The 19,006-nt window shown below is 26.6% G+C and overlaps 1 protein-coding gene across 7 annotated transcripts in view; it reads right to left on the bottom strand.

Annotated features, from left to right (window-relative positions):
• Positions 1-373: 373 nt before the first annotated feature.
• LOC107443783 (plexin-A2) overlaps positions 374-19,006 on the bottom strand; it is a 275,694-nt gene continuing 257,061 nt past the window's right edge. For all 7 annotated transcript variants that reach the window (XM_016057758.3, XM_016057792.3, XM_016057769.3 and 4 more), the window contains 20 exons: positions 18,579-18,672; positions 18,229-18,480; positions 17,630-17,806; positions 16,502-16,751; positions 15,759-15,901; positions 14,216-14,346; positions 12,568-12,627; positions 12,364-12,441; positions 12,192-12,258; positions 11,965-12,111; positions 10,887-11,076; positions 9,417-9,520; positions 8,494-8,587; positions 7,647-7,744; positions 7,467-7,559; positions 5,998-6,167; positions 5,380-5,592; positions 5,217-5,292; positions 3,333-3,407; positions 374-2,235 (listed from right to left, as the gene is read on the bottom strand). In XM_016057758.3, the coding sequence (XP_015913244.1) occupies positions 2,134-2,235; positions 3,333-3,407; positions 5,217-5,292; positions 5,380-5,592; positions 5,998-6,167; positions 7,467-7,559; positions 7,647-7,744; positions 8,494-8,587; positions 9,417-9,520; positions 10,887-11,076; positions 11,965-12,111; positions 12,192-12,258; positions 12,364-12,441; positions 12,568-12,627; positions 14,216-14,346; positions 15,759-15,901; positions 16,502-16,751; positions 17,630-17,806; positions 18,229-18,480; positions 18,579-18,672 (2,614 nt within the window). In that variant the 3' untranslated portion in view covers positions 374-2,133. The remainder of the gene's footprint in view (positions 2,236-3,332; positions 3,408-5,216; positions 5,293-5,379; positions 5,593-5,997; positions 6,168-7,466; positions 7,560-7,646; positions 7,745-8,493; positions 8,588-9,416; positions 9,521-10,886; positions 11,077-11,964; positions 12,112-12,191; positions 12,259-12,363; positions 12,442-12,567; positions 12,628-14,215; positions 14,347-15,758; positions 15,902-16,501; positions 16,752-17,629; positions 17,807-18,228; positions 18,481-18,578; positions 18,673-19,006) is intronic.

Genomic DNA, 19,006 nt, shown 5'->3' with positions numbered 1-19,006 from the left:
AATAACAAAATAAAATTTTTGGTACTTATCAGTTTGCTGGGTTTCTGACAAAGTTTGGTAAAAATAGCAATCACATAGGATTTTTATTTGAGCTTTTCTAAAAAAAAATTCCTTTCTTTTGTAAAAATTGAATACTTGCTTATTCGTGACTAAGCAATTATCAAATTGAGTAGATCTTTTTTTTTTTAAAAAAAAAAAGATAATGTCTTGAAGGGTTGTTACTACCAAGTTTAAGGTAATTAACTAATTTCCATCTTAATACTTTAAAAACCTTACCTGGCAATAATTTTTACCTAAGTACCATACTTCTTAAATTAGTTTATAAAATCAATTTATTTCAAAGCAGTGGGTTGAAAATAAAGTTACCACAAAGTCAAAGTTTTATACATTTTATTAAAAACTTGAATACACGTAGAAATTTGTGAGAAACGTTTGTGATTTGGTCATGTCAGTACCTGTATTATGAAACAATTTGTGCTGAAAACTGGGACCAATTATCTAAACAGAAACATTTTTACAATTAAGAGGAGCAACAAATTCTTTTGAAACACCCTCTTGTTATTACATGTGACAGGAAATCATTTTGAGCAAGGTTTAGGCTCTAAATCAACATCATAATAAAAATATGCTATAAATATTTTACAAAGTTTAAGGTTGTACCAAAAAGTGTCTTTTGCTTGATATTCATCCTAAGCAAAGAAATCTTTTAGGACTTTTGATACTGCTACTCAGCATTATTTTCTGGTGAATTTCTCAGGAAATTACACAAGCAGCATGGGATTGATGTGCCACTGTTCATTTAATTGAGCTCTTTCATGTGCAATGAATGTTGATTCCAAAGGATGAGGACACATACTTCAAAAAGTCACATCAGATATACAACCTTCCTTAATGTGGATGAAATCAGTTGTCTGTTTGGACGACAGTTCATCATGTAGAAGTGAAGAAAATGAAGGAATTTCGGCCACTCCTTCGGTGATGTTTATAATTATTTGCTCTTATTTATAGAACGAAATTACATGGAAGTGTATAAAACAAATGGAATGGGTATTTGTGGGGTGAGAGGAAAAAAGTCTATCACAGTGCAGTTTTTAAATCTGGGTACTAGATTTTGGTAGACGAGCTATATTCTATTAGCTACTTTGTATGGGCACTGCAAATTGTTCCTATTCCGTGCCTTAAAATGCAACAATAACCACGATTAGTAGCAGTGCACAGATGTGTTTTTATGTGTTGTTATACACATACATACATACACATATATAGGCACTTATCTATATATTTATATGCATGTATATGTACAGTTGTATATATATTTATATATAGATATAGATATATGTTTCTACATATTGCCTTGATTCATTTTTCAATGGTTTGGAGTTCATTATTTGTTTTCATACTTCATACCGACTCACGAAAGGCCCCTTAAACAATGAGATAAATAAACGAGTCTTTGTTCTTAGACAAGGAACACAAAGTGGAAGACTCAAGGTCAAGGCTACTAAGGGTAAAACTGGAATGGCTTCTAAATTTTCAAAAGAACTCAGAAGCATGCATTAAAAAGGCACTGGAAGTTGCACATGCAGTTGGTGAACATTTGATCATGAGAGAATAAAAAAATCATTTCAGCAAGGAATGCAAAAGGGGACGAAGAATAGTAAAAGACTAGGTGCATCCAAATAGGGCCCACTATTAGAAACAGAAATGCTTGCCATTGTTTGGCACCATAACCAACATAATGAGCATCGGTTAGCTCAGCTCATTAAGTATTTGTGCCTGCTATCACACAACAATTTGATTTTTATACAGATCCATAAAGCGTTCCAAAAGCAGGCAGGCTATTTTATTCAGGTGGCAAGTTTATTTCTTTATTGTCCATTTGCATTTAATAACAGTACCAAAAAATTCATTCGTTCACAGAATTTTCGTTGCTGTCTAGGAACTGAGGGCAAAGGGTGAAACTAATTATTGCACCCAAATGCACCTCAGAGAGCATCCTAATTGCATAGAATGGAGGATCCCAACAAGTGGCAGCAAGTCCTTGAAACCGAGCCGTGGCAATCGGTGAAGGTCTGACAAATCACGTTGGGGACATTAGTAGCGTCATACGTCCACAGATTGCCAATAATACTGTCATGCTTCAGATTCACCACTCATTATTGCATGAACTTGTTCTAGTTTCCAAGCTAACTTGTTTTTGCGTGAAAACTCGTCTTCTTCTAATGTTTGCATAAGCTGAAAAAGAAAAGAAAAATTAAGAATAATAAAACTGATGTAGTTTATTAAATATTCAATTTAGAATTCGACAGAAACCCATTAATATTATGTAGATCAAACCTGAAGTAAGCAATTGAGCATTCAAATTATTAAAAAATATGCATAATTAGTTCTCAATAGAGTAGTGGTCTATGAAAACATAGGTTTTGTTAGACCATTTTATACATGAGGTTTTTTTTATATATAAATATTTTGTAAAACAGTACTGAATAAAATAATTCTAAAATTCATCACAGAATTTGATACAAATGAGCTGTAAAATTAAAAAGGGTTAACAGTTGCAGGCTGCCTAAAAATAGCAATGGAAATTATACCATAATAGCAAAAAATCAGAAAATATGAACTGATTTGCAAGAGAGAAAACTTCTTTTCTGACAAAATGCATAACTAAAAAAATATGCAGGTTATTAGAAAATATAGGATTAAATAACCAGAGATAAACTACAATAAAAAAATTTATTTAAAGGCTAAAAGATAAAAAGTGAATAATTATTTAGGCAAAAAACTGTTTAAATGACACATTTATAAGGTTGTTGAAATCCCATATCTATTTCACCCATTAGAAACAGAAAGTATAAAATAGTGGCTACGATTTCACTCAAATTTTGTATTCTTTAAAGTGATGTAAAAAATTGTACATCTAAGAATTCAAATAATAAATACTTACTAGATTTTTTTTTGCCACATGGAATAATTTTTGAATAAATTAATTTCATAATTGTCTGCAAACATTTTAATTTGCTTAAAAAGTTCTTGAGATATGGTTTCATAATTATTAGAAGATGGTCTCATGAATTATTTGTTCACCTCTTTCCTACATGTGTCACATATTTACCAATTTTGATTCATTCAAATGATTTCTTGGTATGTCAAATTTTTTTTAATAATGTATTTTGATGAAATTGAGTCAGATTTAATTAAATCTTAAACTCAAAATTTGTGAGAAAAAAACGTTCTGCGATTTTATTAAATCTTTAAAAGCTCACAAGAAAAATAAGAAACAATTAAATGCCTACATCATTGACACACAAAGATATAAAAAAAAGCATTCTTACCTGATCATTATACTTCACAGCATAACTATAGAGCTCATACAAGGCAACATTTGTATTGAATTCATGTGCATGAAGCTGTAAGAAAATATATTGAAGTTAGTTTCTTATAATAATACATTTTTCATTGAAAATACTTTCATACATACATTGAAAAATATTTCAATTCATATGAAATCAGATGTTTGATTCTGATAGAAGAAATACTTCTTGCGATAACAATAACAGACACATCATTCCTTCAGAAATGTTTCGTAGAGTACCATTCAGATTATAAGCAACATACTTTCATTTAAACTTCAAGCCCATTGGTCTAGGGGCAATAGATTACATTACTCAGTGGAAATACTGAACTCACTTCAGTTCTGAATTCTATTTCAGTAACACTTTAGTCTAATGCTGATAGTCAAATTTAACTACCCTATGGTAAAATAGTGTCTTCCAAAAATATCCAACCATAATTTTTTGTGTGTACACAAATAGTATAAGAAAGATGTTGTTAAGGTGTAGATGTAAGAAAAGCTGATACATATGTAAATTTTTTTTAACTAATGAGAATCGTACAGATGGGTTAGAATATATAAGCATGTATCATACTTTTTTTTCCCCATAATAAATGACAAAAAGTTAAAGGCCAATAAAAATCCACAAAATATAACAATACTTGAGATATTAGGCATTGTGAAACACACAAATAAAATTTGGTAGTATTAATTAAAACACCTGATCATAATTAACCAAGTAATTGACATGAAGTCCCAATGAGATTCTTTTAGAGAGATAAACATCAATAGTGGATACCGTTTATTTTACATTGAACCAAGATTTCACTTAAAGCAAAACTAGGAGATCATCTTGGGCTGTAAAGTATAACTTTTGACTCAAAAGTTTAAAATATGAGGGTTTTTTAATATCTTAAAACAAAAGGCATTGGTGTGTTTATTAACTACACGTGTGCATCTAATATCCTTCTAGCTTTTTTTTTAATTAAAAAAATTATGGTTGAAGGCTTTGTGAAGAGGTCATATATGTGGAAAAATTTCATTGTGTAAGATATAATAAAATGACAGTAAATGAAGTGATATAATCATAAATTTAATCTTTAAACTAAATAGATTCTGGGATTACAATAAATGATGTATTAAATCCATGTACGGTTATTTGTTTTTCAATTAACTTTAATTATGTTTCAGATAAGAGTAAAACACCTTTTCTATTAAAAAGTGTGTCAAAAGTTTAGATAATAAATAGATGAACTGTTCAAAATTATTTGGTAAATTCAATTTGCTTTCATAACGCTCAACTGTTATTTCATTGTTATTGTTTAAATATTTATACAATAATCTAATATAAATGCCAACAAAACAATAATCTGATCATCAATAAATGAAATAACTATGTATAAGCAAAAAGGCTGGTTAGCTGAGTGGTAGCTTTCACGCTCTCATGACACAGGTAAAGTGTTTTTCCTCAGACCGACAGGTCGACTCAGTCTTTTGATAAGCATGCTTGGAGACTAAACACCAAGGGAACCGCCTTCAGTTGACAACCTAACCATAACATCTGCACCTTAGAGCCTGAGGTTAAGAAATTTGAACGGGTACAAGAAGGCCTTGACCCTCCATGGGTTGTCTTGTTCACAGAGGGATTAGTTTTTTTTTATGAATAAGGCAAATAATAAAGTATTTTGCATTTTATTTATTTCTGAAGGAGCATGAGAGAAGAATACCACAGTTTTTAAAACTGTATAAGTAAAAGTAGTATCTTTTAATAATCAACTAGATATTCTTTTATAAACCTAAAAACTTAGTCACATGATTACTGGATGTGATGTGCATACTACAATCAAAATCTTATAGTTTTGAAAAAAAAATAAAGTTCACAAACCCTTGATTCTTCAGCAAGCATGGCATTCATATCTTGATCACTTATTGCTGGCATGAGTTGTATATCTTGATAATACCTGTAAATATTCATAGCAATAAATAAATTGAACGAAAACACTTTTTAGAAATATATATTAAATATTAACACATTCATATCAACTAACCTCTCCACCCAGTCTTTGTAAATTGGAATATCTTTGGCATAAAGAAGTTTGCTACTTGGGGAATCTTTGCCTAATCTATGTTCTGAAGTAGAACAAGCATCCATGAAGGTTTGTGCCACAACAGATAGGCAAGAGTCCACTATATTTGTCTTGTAAATATCAAATACAAAATTTGGGTTCTTTATTAAATTAACCCAAAACCTTAAAGGTAAGCTGAAAGAGATAAAAGACATATTTTAATTATTTGAAGAGTAAATGGCGTATTTTATTAGAAAGAATTTGAAGACTGATGACAAAGGAATTCTTAAATTTAGAAAGATTATATGCGTAATTTAAAACTATTTTTGCTACAAAAAAGGTAATTAGTTTAAATAAATCTGCTATAACTTCACAGCTTTTTTCTTCAGAATTTACAATAAGGGCACTTACAGCATATTTCTTCAGTCATGAAATTTTTAGAGCAAATCAATAAAATTACAAGGAAACACTGAAGATAGAACATTGTAAACCGTAATTCAATGAACTAAAACTTTCAAAAATATAATGAAAAATAATGCATGTAAATAGTCTCATAAATAAATTATCTTTACTTAGATATTTAGAGGAAATTTTTTTTACCTATTTGATTTCCAAGTATGAACTACTTCAGGATCTGAAATAGCATGATTTAAAGCTTGATCATCTAAGAAGTCAAACATATATTTAATTGCAAGAGGTAAAGCACTCCCTCGATGTGCAGTTGAGAAAATAGTTTCAAACAAATCATCTACAAATTTCTGTAAAGTACCCTATAAGAGATAAAATATAAATTAAAGATATTAAATTTTCTGTTGTGAGAATTTATATCGAATTAGAAAAAAAATTGAGAAACATTTATTAGTTGAATTAAATTTCAAAAGTAAAGTTAGAAGAGATTAACAATGCTGAATACCAAATAACTTCTATAATTTTGCAGAAAATGTTTTCTAATCCTAAAAAAAAATATGTTTTAACATATGATTTTAAGCTTAATAAATGTGATTTAAAATTATTTTGATCAGCATGACATATCAACAATTCAAACATATACAAGAAGAGCTGATAACAATGCAGAAGTTTTTTAGTACAGGTGGATGCTAAACAAATTTCCAATAAATTTAAAAAATTTGTTATTTCATTTTTTTACTACCACTGAATAAAAAACAGCTTTCTGTGTAATGTTAGCAACTTTGAACATTATGATTATGGATAAACAGAAGACAGGAAATTTTTTAAGGCCAATGGATTATTTTTGTAATTTTAAAAAAATAAATAAAGATACTGACATTATTCTTAAATCAGAAATTTTTTATTCATTTATTTAAATACAAAACTTGCAATTTGTATAAAAAAAATTGGTACCTCTTTAAGAAAAAGGATTTCTTTAAACCTTGTTTGTTTAAAGGGAGAAATGAGTGTATATTTTACACAAATTTCAATTCGATGTTTTAAAATTTTGATTCTATAACATTTTATTTAAAATAGGTATTTAGTATTTGTCAAATTAGAACAATTTCAGAGATATCAGTTAATACACAAATTAAAATTTATTACTCAGAAAATTCTAAAGAATAAAACAAAAACTGTTATGAATTCTATTGAAATTTTTTTTTAAAAATTGACATTTATTACTCAGAAAATTCAAACATTTCTAAAGAATAGAACAAAAACTGTTATGAATTCTATTGCAATTATATTTTCTCTCCAAGGAACTCAAATCCAAACATTTTGAAATTTTGACACGAGCTATTCTTACAATGAAACAACCATAATAGTATAAAAACTCTTTTTCATATTTTAAAATATTTAAATTTTACTGTGTTGTTCATAAATGTATGCAAAGGTTATTAATTTATTTTCTAATTAATGGAAATTTTTGTTTTACTACAATTTTTAATGATACCACTGTTATCATCAAGGTGGTTTTAAAACATATGTTTCAAAAGAGGTAAATTTTTCAGTTGTCTTAAAAAATATATTTTATCATCAATTTTTATAAATTTGTCATAACATTAGGGCAACACAAGTAGCAAGAATAAATTCTGCAAAAAAAAATAATATATATTTACCTTTGTGGCTAAAAGACGAGTCAAATATATTTCAGATACCATTTTGTTCCCCCTTTCCCCTTCTTTATTAGTTTCAGCATCATGATGCTTCACCTGGAACAAATGAGCATTATTATAAAATACATATATAAATCATATTAATGAATTACTTCCTTAATTTCAAAATTTAAAAATTCTCACCAAATGCCAATATTTATAGCCTGATTCCGGATCATGATTCAAAGGAGAGGTGGCTCGACTTAGAGTGGGACTGGTCTTGAATGAAAAATTTAGTGTTTCTAGAATGAAAAAGAATGCCCAGTGTTAAAATGCGAAAAACAAATGTACAAAAAATACAATCTGCATAATTTTAAAGAAAGAAATTTGCATAAAAGTCTGAAAAAACAACATAAATACATTTTTTTAAAATAACTTACGCTAACTCCTTTTTCCTTCAAAATTTAAAGTGATTGATAAAAAAAGTGGTATTTAATAAGAAAATTTTAACATTTTTAGTGCTTTATATTATTGCAATATAAGTGGTTTGATTGAAAAACTAGTTACTGTACTAGGAGAAAAAGGATAAATTTGATGTTTTTCAAAGATATTTCTGCAATAGATTTGTAATTTGTTTTGAAATTATAAATATAATATTAGCCATCATATAATATTAGTCATTACATTATATAACATCAGTCATATTATAATATTAGCCATCTATTTTTTATTCACAAAAATTTTGTAACAAAAAAGATGGCTTTAAATGAAAGTTTGCATTGGTTTTAATAAAGTTTATTACTTTATTCCACCTTGAATTTTTTCTTCAGTTTCTTAATGGTTTCAGAAGCATCCTAGTGTAATATATTTTTTAACATTGAATATGCCCTGTTCCGGAAAATCATTTTAACGAATAATTTGTTCAAAGGATTTTCATTTCTTTTATGCAATTACTTACTATGCATGATCAAAAAGGAACACTAATAGTTATACTGTATTTGTTACCAAGTATTCTTTTAGAAACTATAATCTACAACACGATTTCTCTTACCATATTTATGTCTATCAACCTTGTCAGTCATGATTGAAAGATTATACATGGACGATTGCTTAGGCACCAGAGTCAGTAAAGCACCATCTGGAACCTAAAAATTTAACCATTATTATTCCATAGAAACAACTAAGATAACAATTCAGTTGTAACAAGTTTCAGAGAGATTGGCATGAATAATATAATTGGACAAACATTTCCTTAAAGTTGTAATAACGTAAGAAATTTTTTTCTCTCCATTTTCTGTTTTTTAAACATTTACTCTTTTACGATTGTTCAGTTTTTCAATAATAACTGTTTTTTTAAACGAATCAAGTTAAAATTTAGAATACAACTCAAAATAGATGCAAGAGGTGCATATTTTAACATAAATGTAAATAGGTGAATTCTGAGTATTAAATAAAATTAAAATTTTATCATTATTAAATTATTACTTTAAAAAAATGCTAGAAATGAAGTTACATTCACTTTTTTCAATTTTTACTATATTCAATAGCTAAAATCAAACATAAAAAGATGGAAAAAAACTATACCTTTAAAAATCTTTAACTTGTTCTATCCTGATAAATTGGGACATTGCTTTTCAGATGAAAAATTGGTAATAAATATTTGAAAAGGTTTTGATTTATACACATAAATAACTAATTTGCTCATAAAATAGAATAAACATATTTCAATATGTATGTGGTTTTAATATCCTATATGTATTATGGTTTTCCTATAAGTTTAATTTTTGTTAGTTGTATTTAGTCAATTCTCTCATCAACACAGGAATCAATAAGGTAACTTTGTCTCCAATTTAAAATCCAGAAAAGCATCTTGATTTTATAAAACTTGTATCAGCTATCAACTTTTTCTTCCCAAAATCAGCTAAGAATAATATATCTGTGAAAGATAAAAAATTTAAGAATAACTAAACTTACCTTATAATGAGCAAGACAATTGAGCCTTTTCCACTCGCCATCTTGCTTTGTTGTAGCATCTTCATCTGACAAAGTGAGTCGACCAGTAGTACCAGTCCTCCACTCTGAAAAACAATTTTTAAAGATAAGGAATTGTCTAACAAATAATTCTCATATTTTTTATTTTTTTTAAACAAAAATAAAGCACTTATCTAATATTTAATGATACAAAGCTCAGAATAAATAAATTTTTAAAAATTTGCATGAACGAAATTAAATTAGCACTATAAGCTTTACAAAAAAAAAAAAAAAAAAAAAAAAAAAAAAAAAAAAAAAAAAAAAAAAATTNAGATTTTGTTTTATGCTATTAGGTAATTGTTAAATAAATTGTTGTATTGGTGCAATATTGTAACCCATAAAGTTTTGCAATATAGTATGATGGCTAAGAATAAAAAAGGACAATGTATTTTGTATAAGATAAACCTTTTTCTTAAGCATAAAACTATTTTTTCAAAGCAAGTTTCTTTTTTTCTTTTCTTTTTAATTATTAGAATATTTGTAACTAGTTTTTGATACTTTCAGACAACCAAAGTAATTTTGTCTTGAAATGATGCTTTTCAAAACATTTTAATCTGTTTATGTGCTCTTAGAAAAATTAGGCAGAAGTTTATCTTTTTAAGTATTCTTCATATAAATATTTTAATTTTGAGTAAAGTAATTTTATATTTAAAAGATGTCTGCATTTTACTACACATGAAAAAAAAAATAGCTGAAGAATTATTTGATTTTTTTAAAACTTAGGATCGAAATTGGTTAGAAAAAAAGGCATGTAATGATAAAATAGCACAATTTAAAAAATACTGATCAACATTAGCAATAGATAATGATCACAGTACCAAAAAAAAGAAAGCTAAAAGTAGACTAAAGAATATTTTGAGTTGCACGGTTAAAATTAAGTTTCCATATTTCTGTCAAGTTTTATGAACCTATTATTAGGTTTCAAAAATCTATCCTCCAAACATTATGAATATGAAAAAATTTATGTTTTTTTTAATGTTAAAATTCTTTTTTTTATGTTAAAAAACATATTCTTTATAAATGTAAATCAGCTTAAAATTTGGAAAATCGGGACTAACACCCAAAGGGTTAGAAATATGCAAGCAACAAATTTTGGTATGGTTTATTTTCCCCTCTCCTTAGTTGAACAGTATCCAATCCTACAGAAATGTACCACAACCAAATGAAAGAGCTTGTTTCACATTAAGAAGTTGTACAGTAAATTTGCTTTTCAACATATTTTTTAAAAAAATTGTCACTTATTTAAACTGGCTTATAAGTGCAAAATTTCTTTAGTACATACGTTTCAATCAGATTTATACTATGGATATCTTTCTTTTTATTTCATATGCATATTCTCAGTGTTTGCATTACTGAACAAGTACCAACACATGGATAAAAAAAAAATACTAAATGTGCAAATGTATATTTTACCTAGATCAAGGTCTTCTTTGCTTGGTCTTTGGGTGAATGGAGTACTTTTATAAATAGTATCTAAAGCTTTTTCTTTTACTTGTAAAATAGTATCACAGTCTAAAACTTTTACAGGAGTTTCTATATTTTCTCCAGGTGGTTCTTGACCCGCAACATACTGTGTCTGAATTGACATAGACACATAAACAGTCTGAAAAGTAAGATATACCATTTTTTTTAAAAATAAATAGTACATGAAATAAGGAGGAATCACAGCACACATAAATTATCATTTATACGTTGGTTTGAAAAATAAAAGCAATAACACATAATTGAAACAGCATATTGAAAAGGAATGTTAAAAAATTTATTATTTAGAGTTCATTTTTTATGAAAATACTTGGCAGTTCTTTTTAAATGAACCTTAAAAAAATGTGAAGGTGTTAATGCTTAGGATTTCAAGTGTATCTTCTAAGCAAAACTTATTGGTTAACAACAAAAAAGTTTATTTTTATATCTGCGACATGGAAAAATAAATGTCCGGCAAACAAAGTCCCATATTCTATAAAGAAAAAAAAATATGTAAGAAAAATTGTGAGTTCTTAAAACAAAGTAAATTGTGGTATTAGTACGTGGTGTAAGTTCAGGAATGATTTTTTTATTCTGCAACACTATTCCTTAAGGCAATTTTGAAACTAATTTAAAAACTTAAATAATACGTTGTGATGAACTATAAAAACATAATTTTGTAACAGATTTCAAATTTTTAAGTATAAGTTTCTTTGAATTTACTGAATATCAATTTAATAGATAGAGGGGTGAGTTTTTTTCCTGTTGGAAAGTTCCTGCTTGCACACTAATATTATTCAAAAACATAAATATCAAAACTTTTGATGTGTACATTACATTTTCATACACTGAGCCTTATGGGAACTAAATACTTTCATTATATTGATAATTTAGGCATGGTGTGAAATGTAGAGCCTCTAAATATTTAACATGAATCACTATCATATACTACCTTAGAAGGCAGTCAAGATATTGCTTTCTAACTGAGGATTGCAGAATAGCTCTAATAATTAACAAAACTTCTACAAACCATGCTTTTATATTCAATAGACTGTCTAATTAGTTTTTCTTCAGACAATGAGTATCTTGCTTCACTAGTTATGGCATCAACTGGTCCCTTATCAACTTGCTGTTTTATTGCACGATATAGCATAAAAAGTGGATCACCTGCACATTCCTAAAATAAAAATAAATTGTTTTAATTCATAAAAAAATTACATCTTTGTCACACTATATTTCAAAAGGACATTTACTTACTCGTAAAAATTTATATAGTAGAAAAGTAAACCATGAAGAAAGCATTTTCTCTGCTACAGACTCAGTTCTGAAAAGGAATAATTCAATTTTAAACAATTTAAAATTGACACGAAAATTAAAATTAAAAGTGACAGGAAAATTACAGAATCAAAAATTATGAACAAGAATTTACCTTCGTAATAATAACTTTGGATGACTTTTGCCCTCAATGCATTTTTCAATTAATTCGGCTAACAAAGTTTTCAGAATACTGTAACAAAGAGGATTAAATTACTAACCATAAAACTGCATTAATTCCTAATATTCTCAAACTGTAAAGTAATATTTGTATAAAATTCATAACAAAATTAAGTTCACTAATTATATTAATACATACTCTGTGCAATATTCCATTTTTCCTTGTAAAGTTACCATTATTAATGAAGCAACATTGACTCTGAAAAATAAATTAAAATTATAAATAAAGAGAAACTTTTAAGTTTATAATATCTGAGAGCATTTTTAATAAACTTAAACATGCTGAAAATGCAATTTAATTTTTTTAAAGAATGTTTTTCATATATACTACAAAGTTGCAAATTATAAATAAATTTTACTGTTCTTGTATTTTCTAAATTTGATATATACTGTTATAAGTTAATTTGTAATATTCTGTAATATGTTACAATTACAAGTTGTTTTGCTTTTATATATTTAAAAATATTTTTTCACAATATATTAATTTTTTAAAAGAATATTGTTAAACTATAAAAACGAAAATTTAGAAAATATATTTCAATTTAGTTAAAATAAATACAGTTAAATCATAAATATATAGAATGCTAAGTAATTTTATATCTATATTTGATATATTTAAAACATTAAAAACTCTTATTTATTTACTTTTTATTTTCAATAATTGCACTTAAATGAACACAAAATTATGCATGTGTGAGTCATATAGTTTACTTTTGCATAAATACACCATACACTTTTATAATTACAGCTTTACATACACCTGAAGTATTGATTTGTTTTTGCGGTTCACTGTCCAAAGGAGATTATGCATTTCTGATTTAAATATTTTATCATTTTAAAATCAGTAAATATTAAATTAGAGTTATTCAAATTTATGTGCACTTAAAAGACAATGAATTATTATGTTTAATCTTACTTATTTTAATATGGATGTAAAGACATTTGTTGAAATTGTACTTTAACCAGTTGAAACAAAACCGAGCAGTATCACATACTTTTTTTCAAAATTATTCATAAATGAGTTGGATATATTTTTCTTTTAATTAATACAGTGATGAATAGAAAAGTTATCCTTCCATCATTATATTTTCTCTTTTTACTTTGTTTAAAATTTAACATTCTGTTCTAAATATAGAACCTTTTGTATTACCCTAAGCCATTTTTAAATCTTCCCTTAAATTTTCTCCACTAAAGAAAGAACACATGCATCATAATGCGGTGGAAATGATAAATTCCTTATGTTTATGTAACACAAGTGAAGTTTGAGAAGAATAAAAATTCAAAATACGGAAAAAATATCCGGAAAAGAAAAAACAGGATAAGTTAAATATGTCATAAGACATACCACAGAAATAAAATTTTGAAAACCACACCTATCTGTTTTGAAGGTTGAAATATTATAAAAAAAATTCTAAATTTAAGCCGATTTTGATAAATATAATTGCCAATTGTAGTTTTTCACTTTGGATATGTGCATTAAGCAATAAGAAAATGTGCTCAGAAATAGAGAATTATACCACTTTATCAATTGGAAATTCATATGATCAGGTTCCCTTGAAATAATAACTCTTTCTTGGTATTAAATTAAGAAATGGAACTTCATATGATTTTATTAATAATAATCCCACATAGATTCTATCATTATTTGAAATTATTTCCAGAAAAGATAAAACTAATTTGTTAAGTTAAACTTGTTATAAAGAAAAAAAAAAAGATTGATTGTAATTAAAAAAGATTTTGCAAAATATTTAAAGAAAGTAATAATGATTAATTAAATACTATCTTACCTGTCTCTCATAGAGAAATAACGATTCGATTCCAAAGTTCTTATGAAAAGTAGTAAGAAAATTTTATTCATGATAAGCTGGCCATATAATCTCAATCCTTTTTCGATATAAGGTTTCTTCAATGGATCAAGCTGGAATTAAGCATTATATTTGTGAAATTTATTTAGTACATAGATTTCTGCACATCACATCTTACTTCAAATAAAAAAGAAAAACTAAAAATTAGACATTCCACTGCTTTTCAATAAACGTATGGAAAAATCTGAATGCTTATTTTAAGTTTCAAATGACTGTACATTGATCAGAAAAACAAAAAAATGCTTGATTTTATTTTACTATAGGTAATATCTATAATCATACCAATAACTAAGGTGAACCAGTTTTCAATACTTTTTTTTTAACTGGTATGAAAAGATCAAGCAATCCAGTAGGTTAATAAACATTAAATTAATATATATATATATATACATTAAAAATATTTATGGAAAAAATAATTCAAAACTTTTATAAAAAATCTAAAATAGTTACAATACCTCCCTCTTTTATAATTAGCACCTATTATTTACACACATAATTATATTATAGAGATTGACTTTTTTTACAATAATATAGGTATGATGAAATAAAAATTTTGTTAAAAATGCAAAATAATTTTATTTGCAATTGAATATTTTTTTATTTTTATTATTTTTTCTTTTTTTGCATAAAATAAATGTTACTTGCACAAAATAGCTTCCAAGAGCAAAAAATATTATTTGAAAAAAAAAATGCTACATAATTTCAAAACTAGAAAATTATAAGCAGTGCAAAGCCTTAATTTAAATTACTAATTTTACAAATTGTCTACAATTTCCTCAACTGTAATAAACTTCAAGCATCTATTACAAATTGCACATTTTAGTGTAATAGGATATTATAACTATTTATAAATAATAGTAATTTGTGTGTCAAGAAGCATATAAATAGTAACAAACAGCAAATATAAATTAATAAATAAAATCATATTACAAATTATATACATTTCTTAATAAGAAATGTGCAACAAAAGTTTTGATTGCTACAGGGGGCATAAAATTGTTTTTAGCAAGAAGTTGAGTCATAATGGCAACATGGAAATACAAGCCTTGATTTTTTTTTTTTTAAATTTATTAAACCAATTTCAAAAAAATTATCAATAAAAAATTTTATCACCTCATCAGAGATAAGCTAGAAAAGATAATGTTTTTACTATATAAAAACTCCAACTTCATATGTTCCAAATAGTTTTCATTTAAGCTACAATAATAATACATATTACATGATACATACATAATAATACATAATACATATTACATGAGCTCATTAGGTTATATTGTTGCTCATTTTAGATTTTCTGAGAATCAACAATATGAAAATTTTACACATAATTTAATTCATGATGGTGCAGAGAGCGAGAGTTTTCGTTAAAATATGATTCAATATAGATAGAGCTCATTTGATATAATTACAATTTTATGCTTCTAATATCAAATACATTAATACTTAAACAATAAAATATATTTACCTGCATTTCCCTGAGTACAGGATGGTCATCTGAATTCGGAAATAATACTTTCATGGCATATGATTGATAATCCAAAAATGGTATTCCACCAGCTGTTAAATCACTAGTTAGATCTGTCATTTCTGTTTGCAACTCAGCAAAAGCTAAAATAAAATATTAAAGGTTTAAAAATTTTGAACAAAAGAAAGGATGAATAACTTTGATTTTCTTATTTCACATACAATCATGAAAAGTTTTATTTATAATTAAAAAATATTTTTAGCATTTTGGATCGTATTTATTATAATGTGACCAATTATTATAGTAAATAAAAATAGTAAAAGGTAAAGAAAATAGTTAAAAAAATTCATACAAATTCTTTTCTTTTTAATAAAAAAAAAAAATTCCAAGATAGTTTAAAACAAAGCACAAAAAAGGATTTTTCATACTGTTTGACTAGCAATATATTATATCAAACGATTTTTGCGGAAAATCTATGATAAATTCCTATTTTTGCTTAAATTCAGAACATAAAACTTTCATTGAGGTAGTAGGAGGTTTGATAAAATAAACATTTATAAATTAAATAATATTTTAACAAATTGAATTTTTTTAAACATTAATTTGAAAGAAAATAAAACACTATTTGAGTATATTAATTAGTAATCTCCCAGATCTATGAAATGAATTCTGTTATTAATAAAATAGCAAATAAGTTTCATAATCTGAAAGCTAGAATTGTAAAATTAATGAGAATAACTTACCTTCTTTGCACTCGCTTGCTACTCGTAACTCTAAAACATCCATTTGCTCCTGCATATTTTTTAAGACTCTGGAGCTCTCAGTGGATTTTTGACGGTAGGCAATCAAAATAATGATGACGATAATGACAAGAATACAACCTCCAACAATGACTCCGATGATAACTGGTTTTGATAAGGCACTATCATGAGAAGACGGTAATTCATAACTAAGTTTTCCAATAGGAAATTTTAGGATGTCACCAACTTCAACCTAGAATAAAACTTACACTTATTAAAATTCAGAAAAATACTCGTAATACTCGTTCAGAAAAATTTATCACAGTTAGAATTTTAAAAAAAAGCTTTATGAAAAATTTTAGAATACTTGTCAAAAATCAAGTGAAAGAAATATGCTTAGAAGAGATCGTAAATTAATATTCTGGCAAAGAAAAAGCAAAAGTCTATCAAAATCTAGAGAATAAGATCTGAGGGAGGATGATCTAGTAACATCAAAACCTATTTGATTGCCAGAGAAAACAAGTAGAGAAAATAAATGACAATTGCAAATTATTCTGTTTTTCATCTGGCAATCAAACAGCTATGGAAATTTGTTGCCCCGTCTTTCTAGTAACACATTAATTTTTAATAGCATTTTGCACTTCGTCATTTAAATATTACTACGCCATTCTTAATGTGCATAATTTAGGGCTTCATTTTTACAAAGATTTTAAAAATGTATATTGAGGATAGTTATTACCAAACACACTGTATAGTTTGTCTACGGGACAAACTCCCCCCCGCCACAAAGTCTTAGGCCGTCTGCTGCTATGGAAACAAGAATAGTACATTTCAGAGAGGGTAGCTTCTCTTCACTCCAGGGTTAATACAATAGACAGAAGAAAAAGACTCCCTTTCTCTCGACGATCCGAACCAAAACCTGTTCTAAACAGTGATCCCACATCCCGACTTGAAATAGTTATACCTCGTTACCATAGTCACCACCACGGGTTCAGGCAAATGGCTAGGGGAGTTCTAACTTTAGACAAACTATACATATATGTGGAAAAAAAGTACAGTGCACAACACACAAGAACAATTTCCTATTACTGAATGCTAAAAAAGAATTTAAATCAGACGTCAAAATCTTACCACAACTTCAGGCAATTGGCCTTGAACAGGGTAACCAGCAATATCACGTGCAAAAGGTTGAGAAGTTGGAGGACGACAAGTCAACTGAGAACGAGAAAGTGACGTAACATTACAGAAACTAGTTCCAATACGCACAATTACATCAGATTCCTGTGATGCTCTGTCCAAATTTTGACCCTTTTAAAAAAATAAACACAGTTTATTTTTAATAATTTTTTTAATTGTTAAAAAATAAGTCAATATCAATTAATAAATAAATGTAAATGAATTTTCTAAATTCTTAATATCAAATTTAAAAAAATTTAATAAATAATTTCTCAATTTTTTTTTATTTCAATAAAAAATTTATGTACGAACTTAAAAAATATTTATTATCAGTAAATTGAAATCAAATTATGAAAATAAATAAAAAAAAAAGTTTTTTCTCTAACTTTAATAGCGAATTGAAAGCAATTTATGAAAAATTCAATCAATTAACTAGCATAATTAAAATTTTCAAAACTTGTTAGTAATATGAATGAATCAACCAATTGTCAATATCACACTAGAAAAATAAGATTTACAGTCAAATTTAACTTAAAAAGAAAATTTTCAATTACATTGATAGTTAGATAGTCACTCTTGTAGTATTTGATGTTGTTTTCTTCAGTAAATTTATAATAAAGTGGATCTGGATACATGTAAAATTTTGGAAACCCTGGTTTTTCACTTAAATTTTTAACTCTTTCAACATTATCCATTAGAAATCCAAAGTCAAGTTCAATTGCTTCATCTCCAGAGAAATCCAATTTAGATGGTGGTACAGCAGGACTTCTACATTTCATTTCAGAAGCTGATTCAGCTTTACAAGCCTAAAAAATTTATTAAATTTATCAACAGAATTACACGTGTATTATGAAGACATCTTAATTAATACCAGAGAAAAAAATTAATAAAAGGTGATTCTTACACTAGTGTATTCTTGATTATCCACTAAAACATACATCATAGGCTCTTGTACAGCATTTAGGTTCGTACCATGAACTGTAATACTAATGCCTCCACTAAAGGGAAAAAAATATATATTTATAATAGTTTTATTACAAAAAGCATATGTTTTCATTTTAAGCTATTAAAAATACTTATTTGATAACGAGATTATCAACTTATAACAGAAATATTTATTGTTATAAATTGATAAAAAGACATTGGTTAAAAGATAATTTAAAATTTTTAATAAAACATCGAATTAGTTTAACTGACTAACTAATGTTGTAAATTAGGAGAACAAGCGTAACTTAAAAATTTAATTCATCTTAAATCAGCAAAATTTAACATAAGCATAGTAACTTGGAATGCAAAACTTCTCTCTGTCTAGAATAAAAATGGTTAAAATAA

The sequence above is a fragment of the Parasteatoda tepidariorum genome, chromosome X2 (genome assembly GCF_043381705.1).
Source record: "Parasteatoda tepidariorum isolate YZ-2023 chromosome X2, CAS_Ptep_4.0, whole genome shotgun sequence".
Taxonomy (NCBI): Eukaryota; Metazoa; Arthropoda; class Arachnida; order Araneae; family Theridiidae; genus Parasteatoda; species Parasteatoda tepidariorum.
This window is presented reverse-complemented; position numbering and strand designations above follow the sequence as displayed.